General features: G+C 46.2%; 1 protein-coding gene across 1 annotated transcript in view; it reads left to right on the top strand.

Annotated features, from left to right (window-relative positions):
* LOC144160105 (monoglyceride lipase-like) overlaps positions 1–25,224 on the top strand; it is a 48,343-nt gene that overhangs the window by 18,789 nt on the left and 4,330 nt on the right. Inside the window, exons 3-6 of the mRNA XM_077691712.1 lie at positions 11,424–11,536; positions 11,914–12,050; positions 15,728–15,838; positions 16,720–16,893. Of these exons, the coding sequence (XP_077547838.1) occupies positions 11,424–11,536; positions 11,914–12,050; positions 15,728–15,838; positions 16,720–16,893 (535 nt within the window). The remainder of the gene's footprint in view (positions 1–11,423; positions 11,537–11,913; positions 12,051–15,727; positions 15,839–16,719; positions 16,894–25,224) is intronic.

The following is a 25,224-nucleotide window of genomic DNA, read 5'->3' on the forward strand; positions in this document are numbered from 1 at the left end:
AAAAAAGGTACTATCACGTTTGGTACCAGAAGTGTAATTTATCCAGTTTGAATAGTGCACCTGTGTGTAGTCATGCGAGAATATAATTTGAGTGAAGAGCACTTTAGGCGCTCGTCTTGTCGTCCTAGCTCGCTTGCTGAACCCAAGTAGGGAAACAGGGTGTTCCGTTGTAGCACTGTCATCGCGGCGTACTCTAGAGGCTTCGAAAGCCAAGCGGTTGATATACCAAGTCCTTAGCGTTCGAAACTCATGAACCGCTTGCTCTTGTCCTACATCTCTCGGTTTAGCGCAAGGAAACCTGTAGGTACATTTGAGCCAAAATATTCGTAATTAACAGGCAGCGCCGGCATTCATATGGTTAGGAACACTCATTTGGTTGATTCTTACGATTAAGACAAAAAACGGCTGCGCAAGAAAAAAATGGCGCGTTCGAAATGCCGGAGAAAGGCTCCAGATGCGCAAGAAAAAAATACGTGCTCGAAATGACGCGAAAGAGCTCCAGCTTACGAAATTAAAGCAAGCACAAAAGGAACAGAACTCTCGCTGGTGCAGTTTCAGGGATGGGGCACTAGCGCACTGCGAAGGCATAAAATTTGAATTGCATGGGGTGGTGGCACTGAACCGATAAATGCGGTACAGCCCATTATGGCGAATCACTGCTCCGCACTTCTGACAGCTTTCAGATTGAGTGGAACAGCTTTATTTTTTTCTTCTTCCCTAAGGCTTTTTCCCGGTGCTGCACACGTTTTTCTGTTCTTCCTGATTGTGGTTAATATCCGAATTGTTTGCCAATGGCGAGTTCTACCGAATAAATGCGGCGAGCCTCGTGCTTATTACCCTTTCGAATAGCTTCTCTAGACACGAGTTAGGCAATATCCTCAAAGTTTCGCAAAACTCATCCAATAAATTTACAGCGGGTGTTCGACAGTAGGCGATATCGGTATGTTCTTTTCTAGCTTGAGTGCGCTGTTGCGTTGCAGGAAAAATCTTAAGTTCCACTTTCTTCCAGCTTGTTGGTGTGGTTCTTAGTTCCTAATATTCTCAAAGTGTTCCACCCTTTCGGTGATTGTATCTTCATCCAAGTTGAATAGATGCTGAGCACGTTAGAGCTCGACACCTTTTCAGCCTGGTCTCGTAATTTTTCTTTTTTATGACTGTTAACCTGGCTGAGTTCGGGAGTGGTTATTTGAGGCGTTTTCTTTTTCGAAATTAGCCAGATCCACCTAACGCGAATTTGAGTAACAAGCGGAAGTTGTTTACCGCAACTAAATGCAATGCTGTCTAAGCTATTATGTAATATATTTTACATGTCAGCTAGGGGTAGTTTATGGCCACAAGTAATTAAAAATGATGCGGTGAATTTCAGCAGTATTGGGGTGGTAAGTATGGATTTTGCTCATATTGAATTGAAACGCTCAAGTTGGTGCGGTATTCGTATGAAAACGTTATTTAAATTGACTTTCAAGAATGGTGTGATGAGTTTTGGAGGAAAAGGCATTAAACATATGCAAAAGGGCTTCAAGAACAGTAGGAATATACATGCGGAGATGGTGAGTCTCCTGGGCAGAATTCGCCATTCTTTTTCCTAGGCACGCCTGAAGGCACTTGCAAAGCAAGCTTTGCAAGGTTCATTGGCTTGCCATCAATTTCCGAAACGCTTCACAAGAAGGCGGCTCATATTTTCTTCTTGACCTTAATGAAGTGGTTCGTACAATCAGGAGGAGGGGGGCAGATGTGCCAGTGCTTGCAAGTGGCGGCTATTTCGATAAGTACTAAAATTGTAAACATGAGAGAAAAAATAACCAGAAATGCTCCGTAGGGACTTAAGAAACAAGATGAATGCATTGTTTCACATCCCTGTTTCATTTCGTTCACTTCTTCTTCCGTTCACTTCGTCGTTGACATCCAGGGACAAATCTTTCGTCTACCTCCTAATTGCCGCCTGAATTCCTAATATGTCAGCTCCGAAAAGCAAAAAAAAAACTTCTAAAAACACCCATGAACAGTCTGAACAGTCAAACCGAAAGCAAACTCCCATTGGGGAAAATAGATTTGTCTCAGTTTGGGCTGTGAAGTAGCAGGAACTGACTCACTTTGGATACGAAATACGATCTGTGTAAACGTTTGCGGGGCGTCATTTCAACTATTTTCGCGCCACCCCCTCTTTAGGTGATAGTTGCCAGGTTTTTATTGTCAGTGCAGTTTTATCGGAGTTAGTTTTGGTTTCTGGATCTGGTTCAATTCGAAAAAACAACCGTCTCAAATGTCTGTCTAGCGCATCGTTCGGCTCTTCGTATCATGTTGGCTTTTCGTGAAACAGTAACAAACGCATTCGTCAGAGAATGCGTTTATAACGTCTTCGCCTGACCGCTCGGTTACATTTGTTTGTTGCGTTCACGTGTGGCCACCCTCGTTCCGATTGGCTCTATCGCACCCCTTAACTGGTTTTAAGTGGTTGACACGCCTAATTATCCTCGAAATTGATCCCGCATGGCATTCCAGTGTTTTTCGGTCAACCTGACGGCGCCTCTGCACCCTCTACAAGGCGTTCCACAGCACGAGCAGTAGTGAGGGTGGTCGTCCCCGCCACTATACCGCAGATGGAAGGAAAGAAGAGGCAGAGAAATTCCTCATCTTCGACTCTCCCATCACACGGCGGGATGAACGAGCAGTGGCACAATGCGTATATATAGGAGACAGATCCCGTTCAAAAGCGTTATGGCGGATCGTAAGGAAAAGCGTCTCCACCGGCAAGATGGCAAAGCCCTTCGACAACCCGAAGTGAGACATGGCGTGTCTGACATTCAGCTAGACACTCAAGCTTTCGCATTTACAAACAATCAGTGCCTAAATTGCCTCCGTATTTTACCCCATTGCAACGAGGCTTGCAAAAAGGTTTACCGCCCATTCCACTCGGTGCCGGGGGTTCTCCAGGGGAGCTTTAAGGGGTTGGGGGGAGGGGGGTGCTAACACGCTTCTTCGCCTGTGATTGTATGCCGGAATTCCGTGTCTGCCTTAACATCGTTATGGAACCACAGTTTGTGTCACAGGTTGCTGCTCGAGCCGAAATTACGATCGGTAAAGTCTCTTACGATCGGGAAAGAAAGCATCCTGGCGCACTGAACTCTTTCGAGCTTACACCTTAGACGAGAAGGCGCTTTTTGTCGTTTTACGACTCACGATATGCATCGTCGTTCTCGCGTCGCTGTTATCGCTGGTCATTGGGATAACATTTTCTTTTGAGTAGCCCTCACTGTGCGACACACATTGGGAGAAAGGCAACTCACAAAGACGAAGCCTACGCCAATCTCAATTCGGCTGCACTACTAAGCAAGACTGCATTGCTGGGAAGACTTCTTCTCTGGCCAATATCACGTTATCTTATTTTGAAGTAACGAAGACCCCAGGGCCTTCTCCGTCTATACATAGCATGTGAGCTGGCTTTCCTAGATTGTGTTTTCTCGCTCACAAGATAGCTTCCCTCTAAGAAGTGTCTCGGCCTTTATTTAATATATCGTCACGGGACGCTTGTAGGCGGGAAATGTCCCTTACTGCGTGGGCTCAGGCAGGAGACGACGAAGACGACGAAGTGACTGTGTCCTGGCGCGCGCTATCTTATGGCCGCCATGTACATTCTGTAAATATTTCGCTTCACCCCATCCCTTCGTTCGTCTCATCTGTGTCCTGCCGCCACGTAACAATATATTTCGGCTACTGTATGTTTTTCTTGCAGATAATTAGCGGCGCGTACCACAGTCTCCTCACGGAACCGAAAGATGTGGACAGAGATGTGCGTAAGGATATTGTCGAATGGATCGCTGCCCGGATTTTTAACAAGTATCGGCGCCCGTATTGATGCAGCAGGCTACATACGGAAGACCGGAGTGCCGCATCAGGACCATCTTCCCGGAGAGGCTTAATAAATGTGCTGGTTGCTTTCCTGGAATAATGAGATACGGCATTGTCCCTGCCTATCTGTACGTTGGTAATGCAGTTCGGTACCTTAAGCTGCATTTGTATGTAAGTAGTTTGAATAAATTCTTGCGTTTCTGTACAAATCGGGTTTTACGAATAATCCTTGTGACCGTCGAAAAGAGTACGCGGGAAAACGTGCTGCCGGAATTAGCGATTTCTTTGCCGATAGGGCTGCGTTGGGCACTGCCACTTCAGATTGTGCACTGCTGGGGTGTGGGTCACTTTTATATGTCTGGGCCGGATTCTCGGCTTATTTCATGTCAACCATTTTTTGCGCTGTTTTCTCGAGATTTAATAGGTTGCATTAAAAACGAGGCGCCCACGTATGCGGTAAGACCCTCTTACCGCTGATCCAACGCACGGCGTCCTCTTAAGATCTAACATTACAGGCGTTGGAACTCTTCTCCAAGCTTGACCACGAACTTGCATGACGATTGTACCTCGGCTTGCATAAGCGAAAGAAACTTGTAGCGTGTGGTGGATTGGCTGGAGAGGATGAAGAAAATTGATCTTCTTTTGGGGGAAACGGGGAGGTGACGGAGCGTGGGTGGTAACCTCAGTCCAGGCGGGCTTCATGGCTCCTAGCAGCCCGGCGCCCAGGAGATAAGACCCTCCTGGCAGTAGGTCGGAGAGCGGTTCAGCCTATATTCCCATATACACAACGATTGGTGGCGGAACAGGGTTGCGACGTTTAACGCATTCCCACCGAGGTGATAGGTGGCGTTTGTTGCTTTACACGTTGCGCAGTCGTGGTTAGAAACGGTGGGTGAGATGTGACGTAGAACTGTCATGTAGTACGACTGTTTTTGAATTCGGAAAACGTTTTTATTGATCTTTCATAAGTAAGTAGCTTCAGATGTTCTGAGGCCCAGGGGGTTCACAGTGGGATGGGACCTGTTTGCGTGGCACTAGGTGGTCGTATTGTGAATCATTCTCGGAGCTAGCGATCTTACACTAACGAGAACCCCAAGGTCGAGAACACTTGACGGCAATGTTGAACTGGTGGCCGACGACGAAAACTCGCGTTCGAAAATTCAATTGCGCTTTCCATATTCCGAACACGCTGGTTCTCGTCAGAAAATTGCTGCGCGCTGACGTGTACTGTGGGCAACATCCTTGTCTATAACACTGAGTTCAACTTCAAATAGTTACCTCTCAAAACTGCGCACTCAAACTTGTCACAAAAAACGTTGAGGTCAAAATATATGGTTAAGACTTCAGAATGACACAATAGTTTTCTTCAAATGCTTTTCGGCCGAGGCAAGAAAAGGCTACAGGTACGAAACCTGTGTTATAGACAAGGGTGTTGCCCTCTGTTCGTTTCCGTAGAATCGAGGAGACGCGTGCGACTGCGGCGACGGGAATGACGAAGAGCAAAGAAAAAGAAACGTAGTTTCAGGACCAGCGTCGTTGACCGGCACCGGAAGCTTTCCGCAAATTGCTTGGCATGTCGTTATGCTTGAACTAATGGCTAACCTTAGTTATGCGTAGATATAGGCATAACAAGGCCAAATTATTGGGCAATGTCCTTACTCGTAACGAAAAATACGCGAAGAAAGAACGACGACGATAAGCCACGTCATTTTAGGAGGCACCATGCCGAGCTTCACACAAATTCCTATGCCTCACTTAGCGGCGCAGCAGTCACCAGAAAGCCAGGCGGCTGTGCACGGCTCACGGTGGCTTATACAATACGGCTATATGCGCATATCAGTTCGGCCATTCGAAGTTTATGCTTTCGCATTCACTGCCCATAAGAAGTGCCTAGGCGTCCCGGAGATAACTTCCTCGTTTACTACCTTAATGTGTAGGGCATACCAGATTCTGAAGTGCTTCTTTTTCCCAACGGTAAGCGCAATAAAAGTGTCCCTGCCAAACAAATGGTTCCAACGGCAGTCATTCCCCTAAGCGCGTCGTGAACACGAGGCGCGTACAAACAGGTGGCTTAAACTTTTTCTGACCAAAACACGAAGTCTGCCATTGTTTTTTTTTTCAGTTCTCGGGAGAGGGGGAGGGAAGGGGGGGACGATGCCTTTGAATTCTTTGAACCATGGATAACCCGCCCCTGTCCAAAAGCCCTCCGAAGTGTAATGCGTACTGATAAGGGATGTCTGTGCCTCAGAGTTTCATAATAGCATGCATACTAGGGGCTAAGCTAGGTGAAGTAGGCAAGCCGGGCTTCAGCGAGCGTGCCGCCACGTACGGCAGAGAAATGTTCCGTCGGTACTTTTCACGACTCACCAACAAGCTTAAAAGTTGCCTGTGGCAGGAAACAGAACAACCATGTTATTGCGTGGTAATTGTTTCGTTTCTTTTCTTTTTATACAAAAATGAAGCACCAGAAAGACTATTACTATTACTATGAAGTACCAGAAAGACCTGGTACTATTTAGAAGCTTCATGCTAGACGGCCGAGAAAAAACGCTAGCATTTTTTGTTGAGTTGGGCTTCAGGAGCTAAAAGAAGCCCCGTAGCTAGCGAAGCCAAGTCGGAGAGGATTGATTGATTGATTGATTGATTGATTGATTGATTGATTGATTGATTGATTGATTGATTGATTGATTGATTGATTGATTGATTGTAGGGTTTAATGCACCGACGCAACGCAGGCGATGAGGTGCGCCGTAGTGGAGGGCTCCGGTTTAATTTTGACCACCTGGAGATCTTTAACGTGCGCCGAAATCTCGTACACACGGGCGTTTTTGCTTTTCGCCTCCATCAGAAAAGCGGCCGCCGCGGCCGGAAATCGAACCCACGACCTCGGGCTCAGAAGTCGGAGAGGAGCGTTGCTAGCTGCTATGGTAGCGCCCATGACGGAACACGATTGCAGCGACATATTTGCCTAGTACAAGTTAGTGTGAAACCGTACGGGCTGTAGTTCGAAGTACCCCTGCTGTTGTGCTGATATACTTTGCTGATTATACGATGACCTTGGTGGACGCGATAAACTAGCCCTGTTTACATATTCGTAAATTATTTATTATTGGTATTTTACCTCTATTCTAGCTTTATGTTGTTTTCTATCATTGTCAAATCCGGGGTTTTAACGGGCCAATCCCCCACACTGGTATCGCGCCGCATTGCCGCAGCAGCACTAGTGTTAGTGTTCTCAAGGGCGCCTCTCCTTCACCACCTCCCCTTCTCGTTTTATTTGTTTACGTACACGGTAAAATTATTTGCACCCTTTTTGTCTATAACACCCTTGCACCCTATCTAAAAAATTGCTTTTTCATCAGCTAAAGAAAAAATCAAACACCCTTCGAAAGGGTGCATTCTTAAGCTTTTTCTCGAGTGTAAGGGTGTTATAAATGACAAAATACCCTTAACGGGTGTTTTCTTTGTGTTTTTGCTAGACTGTAAGGATGCTTTTCTAAACAGTGAGTTACACCCTGGAAGAAAATTCATTCAGGGTGTACTTTTGCCTTTCCTTCTCCTTTTCATTGGGTCGATTTTATAGCAGTTTTAATACGTTTTCGTTCCATATTTCATTTTCGACCAGTTTAGTTAGTTTCGGTTTGCATTCTCATTTGGCACCTTAAACGCCTACTTAAAATGCATTCTTTATATACATATTTCGTAAAATTAGGCACAGCTTCTCCCGGTTAGCGTCCCTTTTCTGGCTAATCTCCTGAGTGAGTAGACGCCTTTCATCTGGAACCGCCACAACTACCCAACAATGGAAGCCATTGTGACAGCATCTGGCTCCTCATCACCCGTTTACCTTGACGACTGCGTGTCGTTCCTCAATGCGGATGGCTACAAGATCGTCTGCAAGTCCTGGAAGCCCGGCACGGACCCGAAGTCGGTCAGTGATGACACGCGAGCCTTTACGTCTATTGCGTCGCCTCAAAGCACGTTGCCTATTTTGTTGAGTGACCGTACTGAGCCTGTTGATGCATATGTTCAATTATAAATCAAAGCTGAAAGCACAATTTGTGACCAAAGATTCAACATAAAAGATCAGAATTCTTGCGGCCGTCGCACAACGATTATGAGCAACCGAGCAGAATTATGCTCGGTTACTCTATAATCGTGAATATTTTCGTAATGGGAAGTGGATATATTGCCGGCAGCGGGCACTGTGCCTGATAAGGGTATTTACCGACACTGTCGTCTGATTGGCTGTTCATATTTACTTCATTGTGAAGGTGTGGGTGTCTGCGCCGGTTGCACAGTTAACCGTGGTTAGCGTGGCCCAGTGGTTCCACCTTAAGTCTTGATCGCGAAGTCAATAGTTCTATCCTTCCCTCTGCAATGTCTTTTGAGTTTGTTATAGTTATTTTGGTCGCCCTAATCATGGTGTTTATTTATTCAAAAACTTCGTACGACGCATTACAGATCCGCTGGGTTCTGTTGCGTACTTTTTGTCTTTTGGCTTAATGAAGACCTGCCTTCAGGTGTTGGGTTGGGATTGGTTAGGTAAAATTGTTGTTTTAAAGTAACTACGATTAAGGCACGCACCAAAAACAATGAAGCTGCGCGGGACATAGTAAAATACCAACTGTCCGCAAAAGAAATCCCGCCAGGATGTTAACATGGTCCCGACAAGCCAATGGGAGCGCATTGGCGGCGACATTTCATGCCGACCACTTTGCCTACTGCCGGCAGAATAGACCATTCCTTCTTAATATTTTCACAGAATTGTACCTGTGCTTGAATTTGGGTGAAACGTGCCTGATATATTTTTAATACCCTGCTAAAATTACTGAGATCCATGGTGGTGGGTGTTACACAGTTTGGATGTTTTTTTTCCAGAACTATGTAAAACTTGCAAAGTGCGTCTTGCGTGCGACACAACTCCTGGGATTAAAGGGTCGCGGCATTAGTTGTGTGCGTATAACATTGTAAGTCTCTAAAAGATATACATGCGGCGACCTATAACCCAGGTGGCTATCTCTTTTTCGCTTTAACCATAAAAATGGCCACCGCTGCGGCGACCTCAGCGCTCGATGAAACAGCTTTAGCAACTGCGCTAAATTGTGTGGGTTGGAATTACCGTATTTACTCGCGTAATGGTCGCACTTTTCTTTTCCAAAAATATGATGCAAATTTAGGGGTGCGTTCATTACGCGAGGTAAATTTTTCCCGAAAAACGTTTCAGCGCTGAAAACGAAAGCTTCAGGTCAATTTTTACGATAGATCTCATGAACATAATAAACATAATAAATAAAAACATAATGAACACTCCACGGACCACCGCCAGACGTGCTGGAAAGTGACACAAAATGCAGTGTTTTCATGAATTACGGCTGCTGCTGTCATAGTGCGGGACATCAAAACAGACACGGCTGCCGACGCAGCAAGCTGAGCGCCTTTTTTCTTTGTCTTGTGAGTACATTATGTGCATTTAGTGACTTTCTTCTGCAGCAATAATGTATTCATGCTAGCCGATATCGCTAATTGTTGGTTGCCGGAGTTAGGTAGTCCGAGTTGAAAAAGCAGCACTCGTGGACGCACTGATATAACACAAAGGAAGGTACTTTATTAAGAACTAGCCGGGAGGTTTCCGGCGTCGTCCATGCTTGGCGCGCACTGCCGCTCTAAACCCGCGCAATCTAAGTCCCGTGAGTCACTATTAAAGTGGGCCCCACCAGGTGGCGGTACTTGTCCGCTTGCGGCTTGACCGAGCGCAGTACTTGACTTGGGGCTTGACGGAGCGCAGTTCATGACACTAATATAGGAAAGTCTGCGGCAAAAACGTAGCTATGTCCGCTTTGAAGAGGGAGGAAACATAGGTAAGCACGTTCATCATCAGCCAGACTTGGCACACATATGACATATTGCTGTGGCAAATTAAGGGTGCCATCATTGTGCGGGAACTAGAGAAAGGTCGTATTTTGACGAAAAACTTCAGGAGTGCGATCATTACCTGAGTAAATACTGTACTACGTAGGTGCAGGCTTCCTGTAGCATAAGTGATTCCAACAGCGTCTAGGAGTAGCGCTGAAGCTCTTAGACCCTTTCATTCACTACAAATAGTTCGCGAAGAGTGCGAGTACTCTCCTCGCCTTAAGAACCCATGACAAAAACCAAAACCGGATTACATGTCGGACATTTCGTGGGGAATTGAAGACGGATAATCTAAGAGCCCTCATACCTATACATCTCCGTTTATCGCTTCTGGAATCAGCACGAAGGGGCGGCTGTTCTCAACCCTAGGAGTAACTGAAAAATGGTTCTAAGGAGGAGGAGGAGGAGGAGAGGAATAAACTTCATTTCTATATTAGTTCCGGGGTAGTGGCAATGGGGGGTCTTCTCAGTCCAGAAATCCCTGGGCGGTCGATGCCAGGCGGGCCCTTTCAGCCAGCCGAATCTGATCAGCGGGTTCCGGGCTGGCTAGCATCCCTTCCCACTGCTCATGGTTGGGGGAGGGAGTAGGGGGGAGGGATGGTGTGTGGGAGCAGGCCCAAATCGTATGGTAGAGTGTGCAGGGTTGGGGACAGTACTTGCAGGTGGCGGAGTAGGAGGTGGGGTGGATGGCGTGGAGGAGGGTACGTGCGGGTAGGTGTTGGTTTGAAGGCGGCGGTACGTGGTGGCTTCTTCCTTAGTCAACTTGTCGTGGGGTGGGGGAAAGATGCGGTGTTCGAGGCGGTAGTGTTCGAGGAGGTCTTCGAATTTTTTAGGTACAGAATGGTATGCTTAAGACGGTGACGCTGGAGTGTTAAAGGGGAGCGCCCGGTAGATTACCCTCTAAGGAGGTTTCTAAAAATTTGTCTTGTCAGCCACATTGAGCCTTGAACAACCCCCATAAACCTGTGCTTCCCTAATTCTCCGAGTAAACTTGGGACAAATGCTCGTTCCAGAAAACGTGCCTCAACGTTTGAACCCGTATACGACTACAGTCTAGTCCACTTATAATAATATCCAAGTGTTAAGGAAATCCCATCGTTATAACCGATAATTGTTATAAGCGGGTTGCGAAATAAAAAGACGCAGCATAGCTTAAAACATTTTATTCGAATGCCAGCAAGGTCGTACTGCTACTAATTTGCGGAGAAGAAGCCACAGTCGGTCACCTCTGTTTGCCGCGTGTGAAGATAGCGCAAATCTTTTCCAAGAGCGTCTATAAGTGCTTCACCTAGCTGGGGTAAATGTCCTTGGTGGAAAAAAAGTCCCCGAGGGACTGTGTCACGCATTGGGCCTCCTACGAAGACACTACCTGAGTAGGCTGCGCAACCGCGTCATTAGAGTCATCCCTGTTGCACTTTTGGTGCACAATATAACCGGATTCAATAGCTATATCCGATATCGTGGCACTGGAGCATTGTAATAAGCGGTTTATTTTACCATAGAAAGAATACAAAGTTGACGGTGCCATAGCTGTCCATCGTTATATCCGATATATTGTTATAAACGGTATCGTTATAAGTGGACTCGACTGTACTTTGCATTCGCATTAATTTTCGCCTTATAGTTAAGCGCCAAACGTTCTCTACTTTGCACTGCAGGGTGCTTGTGTTTGTGGCGCACGGCTTCGGAGAGCACTGCCATAGCCACAACTACGACACGCTGGCCTTCGCCTTGGTCAGGTTGGGCTGCTACGTCTTCACTCACGACCACGGCAAGTCACGTGCACTGCTCTTACTCCGCTGCGCAATTGACAGAAGCAGGGTACGTTTAACATACTCCGGGAGGGCCAACAAAATACTGGACTTATAGCTTTTCTGCGGGTGATGGAGCTCAATCCAAACATAAAGCTGTTTACAAAAAATCCGAGTGGGAAATGATGGCAGCCATGTTGATGGGCCTGCTTCCCTACTGCTGTCCGCTGCGCTGAATGTTCTTGATATAGGTTAGCGAACGATCGTGAGATCTTTGAGATTAGTTGACATCTTTAAACTACTTTGATAGCCTCTAACGGAATACCAGCCAGGTTTGAAAGCCGCATTTCGGTAGAACGTTCCCGAAGCCTGAAAGTTGCATCTTGCGTCTTTGCAGTCGGCCATGGCAGGAGTGAGGGACCCCGGGCCACCATCAAGTCTTTCGACACCTACGTGGACGACATACTGACGCACGTTGACGTTCGCCGCACTGAGTTCCCTGACAAGCCTGTCTACCTTATTGGTCATTCCATGGTAAGTTAACGACTTCTGAAAAGAACAGAAACAATGGCAGACGATTCGGATTTGGATTACAGGAGTTTGTGCACAGGCTAAATCTATTCATCCCTAAGAGCGCTCCCCAATTCGCTCCAGTGGTATGTCCTTCTCTGTGAGTACGTAACACTTAAGTGGGCTTCAGAGTACCCACGCTAAATTAAAAGTTCGGCACAGATTTCTTGTTGTAGATCCAACACAACCAGTTCACGCTCACCCAGTCCCAAAACTTGACCAATGATAATGTCTCATTTGTACGCTTGATTATTAGGGCACTTGCGCAGTTCAAACAGTACTGTTGCATATTCAATGAATCAATGAATGAATCCATGAATCATTACTCACCCACTTACTGGCATGAGGACTGTTTAACTAATTGAATACGGTACTCGTCTTGTCTCTTTCGCCTTGAAAATTACGAGTGCCAGATTGTCCATCAAGTAGCGATAGAATTAGCCGCGTTATAGTAATTGTTTGTTTTAAATGAGCATTTCTTTTCAAGCCTAAGGAGCAGTGTCGATACTTTTTTGCACCTGAAAGGTTATTTCAGCTGATATAAGATAACCAACGGGATGCAGTAGAAATAAAGTATAAGCATTCATTATGAAGGGAACATTTCCCTAAGTTGAATAGAATCGACAGGAAGAGGCTACGCCGGATTTCTTTTCTCGCAATAATGCAACTCGTAATGCCATCACTACCCCTCAGGCTCTGATAACTCACTGATACTAGAGTGCATAATCCTCCTCTATGGCGGCAAGGTGACAATCAGCCAAACACTTCGCGATACTTCTGACCCTAAAAGGGGCCCTGAAGGAGACTTTGCCGATACATGGCTGTTTGAATTTTGAGGTAAACCACTGTCCTAACAATCACCTCCTTCAAGAATTCCGTTATAGCGATGAGTATTAGTGGAGCTATTGCAGATCGAAACATCACATGTTCACCGGCGCTGTGATTCTCCCTTGTTTCGCCCATCTCCTCGCCCGGCGCGAACGTGACTGAACATGATGCCTCGCTTCTCGGTGACGTCTGCAAGAACATCCGGTTGCAAGTGCTGTCGACTACTGCAATATTCTGCGCCGCAGCATCGCTGTGGTACGGGGCTAAGTTTCTGCGTTCCATCTGCTCCGTTTTTTTATCATATTGCTTATGAATCCTTCACTCCGCTCACGGCTGGAAAAGCTGATGGAAGTAATGGGGCGTACATTTACTCTTCTACTCTTCTAAAAGAGAACGACCCTGTCACCACGCGTTTGCGGTGACGACATGTCTTGGTACATATGGGAGTCACACTATAAAGGCTGTTCGTTCATTTTTTACATGCTGAGTGCTGCCAGTTGCGACATGTGGAGAGTTGGTTGGCGGTCGCGGCCCTATATCCCCCCCCCCTACCCCCCATGCCTATCTTGTATGGGAAGAAACTGTATTTACTGTCTATAAAGACATACCAATCTCGCAAAATAAGCACACCATTATTTCGTCCTTTGAAAGTACAAATGGCTTTTTACGTATAGAAAGCACGCGTTTAAAACTTAACAAACCGTGCCTATGACTTAAACGATGCATTGGCGTTTGATATAGTTGGTCCACAGTTCAACGAAAAAGATTTGATTGGGATTTGCTAATACGATTAGCAAAGCATGCCACTAGATGGCAGAAATAAAACAAAAAGAACACCCGGCTGGTATCTAAACACGCGACTGTGATTGAATGAGCGCGAGGCTTTCGTCCACTGCGCCGCCATAAAAACAACTGAGGACTGCGCGGAAATAATCTGTACGCTACATTGAGACCCACCCTTTGTGTCACATCAATGTTTTCTATCTGATTTCAAGGGTGCCTGGATGGTTAACTCAACATTTCTTGATAAACAGTTGCGCCTTAAGGTTCCATGAAGCCCCCCCCCCCTTCCTCCTTACCCCCCTCCCCCATAGTTGACCTCCAGCAATAGCACTGTTTCGGCTGCGACTGCGATTTCGCCCTGCAGGAATAGGGCTTGCCGTGCATTTGTTTTACGCTTTACGCTAAAAACCTTGGTTGATATCGATTATTTATCACCTCATAAACAATCCGTAACTCATCTTCTGCTTTTACTGAGCTTATGTTTTCTATAAGCGCTGCTGGTCGCGCACGAATATGCAGTTTTCAACTCCGGTAAATTAATTGTCGCCAAAGCGAACAGCCGGAGCGTCGTAAGTCGAAATACGGATCGCATGTGTTGAGCTCTGTGAACTTCATGGACATTACTGTGTTTATTAAACTCCAGGAACTAACATAACAGAGCCTCTTTCATAACGGCATACTAATGTTGTCAGTCCGCAATTTCCGCTTCTCGACCGATTCCCGACGACCGTTGGGCCGATCGGCATTGTTCTTCGGTCAGCGAGCCAGTCACACCACGCGGACTTTAGATCGTCTGACGTGTTCGAGTCGCCGTCGGCATCATCGTGTGAAAAGGCGCTCTGCGAACACGGCGTCACCGTCGTGCCGGCCCAGCCAACGGGGAATAGAGTACACGCGATAAATATGGACAAACACGATAGCGGTAGCCATGCTGGAGGAATCTCTGATTAACCAAAGTCGACGCTGAACCAGCCACAGTTCTCATCACCGGAAGGGAAAGAAAAAGCCGTCAAATTGCAAGATTTTTGCTTCGTCACGCACATGGGAGAATCGATGACGTATATGTGGGAAGATGGCGGAGCCCAAAAACACGCCGGAAGGGGTGGGAACGCGGCAGCCAACTTTGCAATGATAGTATGAGGTTTCCGCTGCACGGAAAAATGTTATACTTTGCACAGATGACGTTGATCACCCAACCTAACGATTGCACGTCTTCCTTTAGTGTGCTAACAAAGCCTTTCAGGGCCTCATTAAACATTTTCCTGCTGCTACCGCTGCAACTATTACAAATAACATAGTAGCGGGTATAAAAAATCAAAGTATGATAATCCGTATGCCATTTATCCCAAATGATATTGCTGTCTCTTCAGAATATTCTTGGCCCCACTCAGAAATTTTGTGGAACCCTAGTGAAAATCTTACTGTGATTCAAGAGAAAATAAAATTCAATTTTCTCGAATGTGGGCAGCCATTACTTGTCAACTTCCAAGCAACCATAAAATCAGTCAGGCTCGACCTGCCAGGTCCGGTGATGCGACCGTTACGTTGTAAAACGATCTACACCAATTTCTGTATATAACAACGACCCTCACACCCTTTCAAAAAACAAAGAAAAACACCCTTTTACTGGGTATAATGCCCTAAAAACACCATTTAAAAGGTCGTGTTTAGTTCTTCGTGGGGTGTAAGGGGGTTATAAACGATAACACACCATTGATGGATGTTTTTCTTTGTTCTTTGTGTTCTTGGGCCTTTCTTCCTTTTCCCCTCCCCTAACAGAGTAGCATGAAGGCGATTTTGTACGCCGGCTAAACACTCTGTTTTCTAATAAAGAGCTTCTCTCTCTCTCTCTGCTTGTGCTAGGGTATAAGGGTGTATAGACAGTGATTTACAACCCTTAAGGGTGTAAACCATTCTACAGTTCAGTGAATACTGCTTATTTACTCTTGGCAGAATAGCGTATGAGCCAATTCTATATTTTTGGCGGTGTGTTTACTTATTGTTCCTTGTGCATGACACATGTTTGGCAGGGTGGCCTGCTTTGCGTTTTGACGGTTCAGCGGAAGTCCAAGGATTTCGCAGGGATGGTTCTTCTGGGTCCTCTCCTGGCCGTCGACAAACAGGAGGCGACTCTGTTTAAGGTTGGTTCCACAGTGTAAAATGATGAACACACCTAAAGGTGTAAATCACTGTATAACTAACACTGTATAACTGTAAAGGGTGTATAACTAACACCCTTACGCCGTAGCAAAATGAAAAAAAAGAAGAACGCCTTTTAAAGGTGTTTAGTTTTTATAACGACCTTACAGAATTGCTAAAACACAAGAATGCAGCATTTCGTTTTTGATGGTGGTGTAATGATGTTAGGTATAGACAAAAAGGGTGTTAATCATTTTGCAGTATAGGATTCACTCCGTGCAAAAGCATTCAACGGATTGCGTGCCAATCTGCGCGGTCACATTCGGAATGCTGGGAGTGTTCTTTGATGAACTGTGATCATCACAATTTATTTAAGACACTGAATCGTGAGTGCGGTAGCGCTGTGTCATATCCGTTGCGTGCTCATCCTTGAACTGGGCTCTCTAGTTCTACGCGAACATGACATTCGAGCAATCTATTTGCCATTTCAGAAAAAAACTTTACCTTTTAATGACTATAGTGAGGTGTCACGAGCCGTACAGTGCGCAGATTTCCCGTCATTACTTGTATAGTTCTAGATACATGAAAAATGAAGCTAGAAAACACTGACCAAACGAAAGCGAAAGTGGAATTCCCCGATCTGATTCGTACTGCTTCCTCTGCTGACTGCTTCTGCTTGCTCTCTCTGCCTCTGCGCATGTGTATGCCCACGCTACGTTTATCAAGAGTCCACATTGAGCGTCATCACCCCATTCACCACTTTACTCGATAGGTCTGTGGAAGAGTCATCTCGTCCCTAACATTTTCCTGTGACTGCTACTTTCCCAAAGATAAACCGCCATTGCGTTCTCACAACGGCGGATTGGTGTCGTTTTGTGTCCAGCGGACCATGGCTCGCCTTCTCAGCTGGGTGGTCCCGAGCTTTCCCGTGGGAAAGCTGGCTCTCGAGAAGGTCTCCAGGAACCCCGATGAAGTGAAGCGCTTGGCTGAAGATCCACTGCACTACCATGGTAACGTCACTGCCGGCTGGGGAGCTGCCGCTCTCGCGGCGCTAGAGGTGAGGCCACAAGCGGTGCCCTCATGGAGGTGCGATAGGGACACTTGCCTCCCCCTCAAGCGGCAGCAGTACAGTTGCCCGTTTCGCGCATGCTTCATTAGCACCATTTCTCTTGTCTTGCTGCCTTATTCTTCCTCACATTGGGGCTCAGAAACCTACCAGAATGGCGACCCTGACATCAAAAACGCAGTAGGGGGAAGGTGCAGGGATTCTCTTAGTCCGTCGTCATCGAGAACGTAAGTAGATACAACCTGAAAAGATGTAGATCAGCCAACCGGCACTGGAAGGCTTTATCGTGCACATGCGCAGCTTTCCCGGCCATGGCAGTCCTGTTAACAATGATTACTCTGTAGTTATTTAGGAAATGTAAAGAATTTTCGCGCAGCTTATATTGTGGGTGAAATTTTGCTGTGTGCAAAGCTTCAAGTCATGGATGTTGCGCGACGAAGTTCCACAGCCATGGAAACTATCCCATACAAGAAGAACTGCCAGTTGGGCGTGTTGGTATAGGTTCATGATGGGTACAGCGCAAACAAAACTCGGACAAGAAAGTACACAGGACGGAGCGCTACCAGCAACTGAAAAGTTTAATCGTGAACACACATATCAAAAAGACAAGGAACGAAACCTAGGCAAAAGGCGCACGAAGTTGTTAATACGTATTGCCAGGCGTTCTTCTGAAAAGCGCATAAGCAGACTTGAGTGCCCCGAAGAAATTTTGTATCGAAACGCTGAGGGAGGGTATTGATAACGTAACAGAGAGCAGCAATTAGTTTGAATGTGGCGCGCTTCCATCACCGGCTTTCGCTTTTTTACCAGTCGGTCATAGTCACTTGATAGACAGCAGAAACGGCTTTTTTGTTAGGACAAAAAATGAACCAAAAATCTCATATGAACACCTGTTAAAAATATATAAAAAATATATTTAGAAAAATGTGTAAGAAAAATAGGTGTTCACATCCACTACAAATGCATGGGGATAATATTTAACAGCGAAGACACAAAAAATATTCGTAATCCTGCAAGGATATTTTAGAGATTTATTCTTCACGTTGACCTTTTCATCATCATCATCATCATCACCAGCCTATCTACGCCCACTGCAGGGCAAAGGCCTCTCCCAGTCTTCTCCAATTACCTCGGTCCTGTGCCAACCGTGACCAATTTATCCCCGCATACTTCTTGATCTCATCTGCCCATCTAACTTTCTGCCACCCCCTGCAGCGCTTGCCTTCTCTAGGAATCCACTCTGTTACCCTTAATGACCAGCGGTTGTCTTGCCTTCGCATTACATGCCCTGCCCACGTCCATTTCTTCTTCTTAATTTCTACTAATATGTCTTTAACACCAGTTTGCTCCCTGACCCACTCCGCTCTCTACATGTCCCTTAATGTTACACCTAGCATTTTCCGCTCCATTTCCCGCTGAGTCGTTCTCAATTCAAGTTGAACCCTCTTAGTGAGCCTCCAAGTTTCTGCCCCGTAGGTGAGTACCGGTAATATGCAGCTGTCATACACTTTCTTCTTCAGCGACAATGGTAGGCTGCTATTCATTATCTGGGAATGTCTGCCATATGCACCCCACCCCATTCTGATTCTTCTAATTATCTCTGCCTCATGGTTGGGATGTGGGGTCACAACTTGGACTAAGTAGATATATTCGCTTACCACTTCCACTGCCTCGCCACCTATCTCAAACTGCTGTGCTGTCCCGAGGTTATTGATCATTACTTCAGTTTTCTGTATATTAATTTTCAGGCCCACTGTTCTACTCTGTTCGCCCAGTGCAGAAAGCATGCTTTGCAATTCGTCCCCCGAGTTACTTAGTAACGCAACGTCGTCAGCAAATCTGAGGTTACTGAGGTATTCTCCATTAACCGTTACTCCCACCTGTTCCCAATCCAGCATTCTGAATACTTCTTGTAAGCATGCTGTGAATAACATTGGAGAGATTGCGTCTCCTTGTCTGACACCCTTCCTTATAGGTATTTTACTGCTCTCCCTATGGAGGATGATGGTAGCTGTAGACCCATTGTAGATATCCTCTAGTATTCTTACGTATTGCTCATCTACCCCCTGGTTCCGTAATGCCTGAATGACTGCTAGGGTTTCGACCGAGTCAAATGCTTTCTCATAATCTATGAAGGCTAAATATAGGGGTTCATTATACTCAGCGCACTTCTCTATCACCTGATTGATCGTGTGAATATGGTCCATTGTTGAGTAACCTTTACGGAACCCTGCTTGTTCTTTAGGTTGACTGAAATCCAAGGTTGCAGAGATTCGGTTAGCGATTACCTTGGTAAATACCTTGTAGACGACTGACAGTAAGCTGATCGGCCTGTAATTTTTCAAGTCCATCATGTCGCCTTTCTTATGGATTAGGATGATGTTCGCGTTCTTCCAAGATTCCGGTACCATTGCGGTCATTAGGCATTGCGTATACAGGTTTGCCAGTTTTTCAAGTACAATTTCTCCGCCATCCTTCAAGAGGTCTGCTGTTATCTGATCCTCACCAGGTGCTTTTCCCCCTTTCATTTCTTTCAAAGCCTTCCTTACTTCTTCGGTCGTTACTGGTGGGATGTCTATCTCCTCTGAACTACTGTGTCGTTCGGCATTATCCTGTATGTCCCGGCTGCTGTACAGATCTCTACAGAACTCCTCGGCCACTGTGACTATTTTATCCTTATTTGTGATGACATTGCCTTGCTTATCCTTAAGTGCACACAGCTGATTTTTCCTCACGCCAAGACGTCTCTTCACTGCTTTCAGGCTACCTCCGTTTTTTACAACGTATTCGATCCTCTCCATATTATACTTCCGTATGTCAGCTGTCTTCCGCTTATTAACTTCGAGACCTCGGCTAGTTCTATTCTGTCAGCTGCGGTAGAGATTCTCATGGTTTGCCGTTTCCTGATTAGATCTTTCGTCTCCTGTGAAAGTTTACCAGTATCCTGTCTAGCCATAGTGCCCCCGACTTCTACTGCACACTCCGTGATAATGCGTGTAAGGTTGTCGCTGGCTTCCTGTGTCGTAAGCTCGGCTTCCATGTTAAGGGCGGAATATCGGTTCTGCAGCGCGATCCTGAATTCTTCTACTTTATGTCTTACTGTTAGCTCATTTATTGGCTTCTTTCGTACTAGCTTGTTGCGGTCCCTCCTCAAATCCAGCCTAACTCGAGATCTTACCATACGGTGGTCACTACACCTTACCCTTCCGAGCACTTCCACATCCTGCACAACGCCAGGGTAATCGCATAATATGAAGTCTATTTCATTTTTGTGCTCCCCATTCGGGCTCCTCCAGGTCCACTTCCGACTCTCCCGTTTACAGAAGAACGTATTCATTATGCGTAGGTTATTCCGTTCTGCAAACTCAACTAGTAGGTCCCCCCTGCTATTTCTACTACCCAGACCATAGTTCCCAACTGCCTTGTCTCCAGCCTGATTCTTGCCTACTTTAGCATTGAAGTCCCCCATAACTACGGTATACTGTGTTTTTACTTTAGCCATTGCCGATTCCACATCTTCATAGAAGCGTTCCACTACTTGGTCGTTGTGGCTGGATGTGGGCGCGTAGCCCTGCACCACCTTGAGCTTGTACCTCTTATATAGCCTAATTACAAGACCTGCGGCCCTTTCGTTAATGCTATAGTATTCGTCTATGTTGCCAGCTATGCTTTTATTGACTAGAAATCCCACTCCCAGTTCTCTTCTGTCCTCTAGACCACGGTAACATAGGATGTGTCCATTTTTCAGCACCGTAAAGGCTTCACCCGTCCTCCTAACCTCGCTAAGCCCTATTACATCCCATTTAATGCCCTCTAATTCCTCAAACAACACCTCGAGACTTGCTTCGCTAGATAAGGTTCGCGCGTTAAACGTTGCCAGGTTCAGATTCCATTGGCGGCCTGTTGCTTTATGCCAAATATCACTTTTCTTAAGTGGTTTTGCTAGGTTCCTGAGAGGTCGGAATTTTGAGCGAGAAAGCTGGGTATGAATGCTGTTCCTGGCATTTTCTCCTAAAAAACAGTTTTCTTTTAGGACCAACTTCAGACCTACCTTGTTCATCCATGGATTACTTTTGCCTGACTACTTAAATGATACCGTCACGTAACGCGAGGTGGTGAGCAACTGAAATATGGTGTCAGATGTGTTAAACACGGGTTTATACGCGCTTTACTCCAGCAAAACGTTCTGGTCATAAGCTGTTCTTTGAAGTCGGAACGTACATTTACTTTTCCGGTACAGTTATGTCAAATCTGCCAGGAACAAGGGTCAGGTGAATATGACAATCCCTCTGCACCTCGCGTGTTCGCACTATGTTGAGCACAAAAGACCGGAAGGACCACCATCATCACAAAAGAATATGGTGACTTCCATTATACTAGACTCTTTTGGCCACGCTTGCCACTTCTCGCTACAAATTTTTTCTCCGTAAATGCACTGGCAAGTTCACTGCGTCGCCTGAAATCGTATTTTCTACTTCCGTTCTAAATGCTATGAATGCATGCCCTCCACCATTTCTTTTCCGCCTCTGCTGCTAGCAGGCAGCGGCAGGTGAAATTGGCGGCACTAACATTCAGTCCCTCACGTGGGGGTACTATTCCAGAAGGCCTGAGTTGAGTGAAGCTTGGGCAAGGCGGAGATGTGGTGATAAGTTATAATAATAAGCTCATTATAACTTTTCTAGGCCAGGGTAAAACGCTTTTAAAATGCGATGAATTCCGATTTTCTGATTATTGAGGTGACGTAACCGGGCAGCGTATTCCCAAACCATATCCCGTAGGGGACCAGGCCGACCACACCCCCTAAGCAGAGGTGCAGCCAATGAGGTTAAATAATTGCAATTTTTTAACCTCCTTGGACGCAGCACTGTGACGTCTCTACCTATATGTGCGCGACTTCATGCGAGGTGGATTTTTTTTTTCTCCCTCCCCTCGTTGCGACTGCTTGGCAGGTGGCCGACGGTTTCGCTCCGTGGGCGGGGCTGGCCTGCGGCGCTGGGGAAGCTGACGCACATGTGGCAGAAGCTAACCTTTTGTACCTGAGCCCCTGATCTCTCCGCGCTCTTCTTGCGCACCTGCAAGTTGACGCTAACCTCCGATCGTGTTCCTAGATAAACGCTTGACTCGGTGCTCGAAGTGCGCGAGCGCGGATGGACGCTTTCATGCTCATGTGGCATACACGTTCTGGAAAGCAAACACCCTCATGGAAAACTCATCCTACAGCACACAGAAGGGTATACAATTGAGTTGGGTGCTCTTTCACTATATACACACCTCAAAACACGATTCGGTGCTGCAGGTAAGGATTACAGGAAAGGCCGCCAATTACCCATGACTACATTTACAAACTGTCCTACTCTTGCGAAATATTACAGCTGCATGAGCTGCTACATTTTGGCACTTTCATAAGCACTATTACATTGAATTTCGTTAACATTAACTTCATTGCATTATTCTTTATCAGGAACAGTGCCACTAAGGAAAACATTGACATTTTGTTAACAGCAATGGAAGGTGTGAATCGTTCTTGCAAGAGTGATACGTTGATAAGAAAGACACCAGCTCAAACGTACACGTTTTACACTCGGTCATAAATTCTGCATAATTTGCACTGCTGGTCATAACAATTTAGGGAAACAATATCGAAAATTTATACCAACCAAGGGCAAAGTAAAAGTTGGATTGTACAGCAACTTAAGTACTCGAGGAGTTTGATATAGTCTTCTGTACAGGGCTATTGACCACAGTCTCTTCATTGAAGCCATCAGGCCGAGTTTGATATCAGTAATCATGCGTGCTACCACTCACACTGTTGCGAATGTCGATTAGTTATTTTTAACAATTTGTGCTTCATGCTTCAGGTGTGTATATAGTGAAAGAGCACCCAACTCAATTGTATACCCTTCTGTGTGCCGTAGGATGAGCTTTCCATGAGGGTGTTTGCTTTCCGGAACGTGTATAATTGCCACATGAGCGTGAAAGCGTCCATCCGCGCACGCGCACTTCGAGCACCGAGTCGAGCGTTTATCTAGGAACACGATTCGAGGTCAGCATCAACTTGCAGGTGCGCAAGAAGAGCGCGGAGAGATCAGGGGCTCAGGTACAAAAGGTTAGCTTCTGCCACATGTGCGTCAGCTTCCCCAGCGCTGCAGGCCAGCCCCGCCCACGGAGCGAAACCGTCGGCCGCCTGCCAAGCAGTCGCAACGAGGGGAGGGAGAAAAAAAAATCCACCTCGCATGAAGTCGCGCACATATAAGTAGAGACGTCACAGTGCTGCGTCCAAGGAGGTTAAAAAATTGCAATTATTTAACCTCATTGGCTGCGCCTCTGCTTAGGGGGTGTGGTCGACCTGGTCCCCTACGGGATATGGTTTGGGAATACGCAACGGGGCAAGGGCAGCGCGCTCGAAAGATACGCGACTTTGGTGAATTATAATATGGTCTGCGAGATCGCCAGAAATATTGCCTGCTGTCGACAGAAGTGTCGTCTGCTTGTGCAAAAGTACGCTGGCAAATCTTCTGAGGTAACAATACGCGGGCACAAGACACTTCTAACGATCTTGCAGACGATAACCACACCCCACCAACGGATCAAATGAGACCACTCGCCTGGTCTGCGGGTGTTAGTAAATGTCCATTAAGCTGCTTGCATATGATATTTTGCACGTAAGGCATCAGGGAATGCCACGTTTTCATCACAGCACGCGCATCAAAGATAAACAAAGCCACGCCTACTTCAGCACAAAACACCCCTGAACGACCTTCCAACAGCTGGATTAAATTGGTTGGCACTTGGATTAAATTGGTTGGCGCTTGGATTTAATTCACTGGCCCCTGGATAAAATTCGATGGCGTTTAGATTAAATCAGGTGGCGCTTGGATTAAATTGGCTGGCGCTTGGATTAAATTGTGTGACGATTGAATTAAACTGAGCGGGAAAACCTTTAGTTTATGCTAGGGAAGGAGTATTGCGGATTGATTTCAGATGGCGCTGCGAACGTATCTTTTCACAAGCCATACTTTATCAACGTAAGCAGCCCCAACACGCCGCGCTAAATGCGTGCAGGCGTGCTGCGCGCGATTCCGCCGGTTTCGCTCGAGGTGTTCCACTATCACTACTTTCAAAACCAAAGCAGCTGGCAACTCGGGAGTAGGCAGAACTCGGGCCTTCCGGACTAGTGCCCCTTTCGTAGCTACGCAAACTCTATAATTACACTGGCAACATTCTCAGCGGAGCCAGTCGCACCTAGAATGAGAACCTGGTAGCGTAAATAGAACAGAGAAGATGAAAGTGTGCATCAGCATTGCCACGCAGTTTTAGTCAAGTGTGCTGTCGCTGAAACGCTAAAATGGACATCAGAGACTTCTTTAAAGGAAAACAAGATACTGATTGTAATGTTGCGCCTTGTCTAATAAAGAAAAAAACTTTTCGAGCTGGACGATAACCACAAACCCTAAGATAAATTTACCACCACCGTTGTGCCTGAACAGCTTTCAATATCGAAGGACCCTCCAGACATTGCTTCTCCCTCAAATCATCCCTCACGGGTAAGCTTCATCAGGCCCAATAGTCCAGCTCCTGTCTTCTACGTTATGAAACACCCACTTATTTGGCAAAAATTTCATCAACGCTAATGAATTGCCCATTTCTTGTTCGTTTCTTCTTTACCAGTGTTTGAGGACAAACTCCCTAGTTGCGCGCGACCCATGGTTAGCGCAGTTGTCCCGCCAGCCTGCAATACACATGCTTATTGGGTCAGTTAACCATGCTTGGTCGGACCCTTTACTTGGTAACGTATGTTTAAATTATCTGCATCGAAAGGTGTATTTTCAACTGAAACCTCCCGTAATGAACGAACCAGTCCGGTTCATGTCGCGGAGGTCGATGGTCAACACATGAAGAGAGCGTCAGCAGAAAAACCCTCCAGGCACCACCATAGTCTAATTCTGTTTGGCGCACTTTGTTAAAACAAACATTTTAAATCGACCAACGGGTTGCAGCAGCAGCACACGCGTCTTCGGTTGGAAACAATTAGCGATCCCAGGATGACAGCGCTAGAGGTCAAAAAACGGAAAGACCGCACTACAGCTTGGCTTACAAGCCAATGTGCAGCCAGTCACGGACGCCAAATGCACCACGCCAAACACTCTGAAACTTTGGAAGAATACTTGTAGCATTTTCATATCTTACTCGGAATTTCTGCGATCAGCTCCGAAAATGATATTTGGAAACACCCCGAGTGGTTTTTTTAAACTATTGTCTTTCCTGAGCTACTAAAAGCTAAACGTTTGGTCTGTCTTTCTGTCTGTCTATGTGCATGTCTGT

This window comes from Haemaphysalis longicornis, unplaced genomic scaffold, assembly GCF_048455015.1.
Source record: "Haemaphysalis longicornis isolate Haplotype H1 unplaced genomic scaffold, Haemaphysalis longicornis Haplotype H1 scaffold_10, whole genome shotgun sequence".
Taxonomy (NCBI): domain Eukaryota; kingdom Metazoa; phylum Arthropoda; class Arachnida; order Ixodida; family Ixodidae; genus Haemaphysalis; species Haemaphysalis longicornis.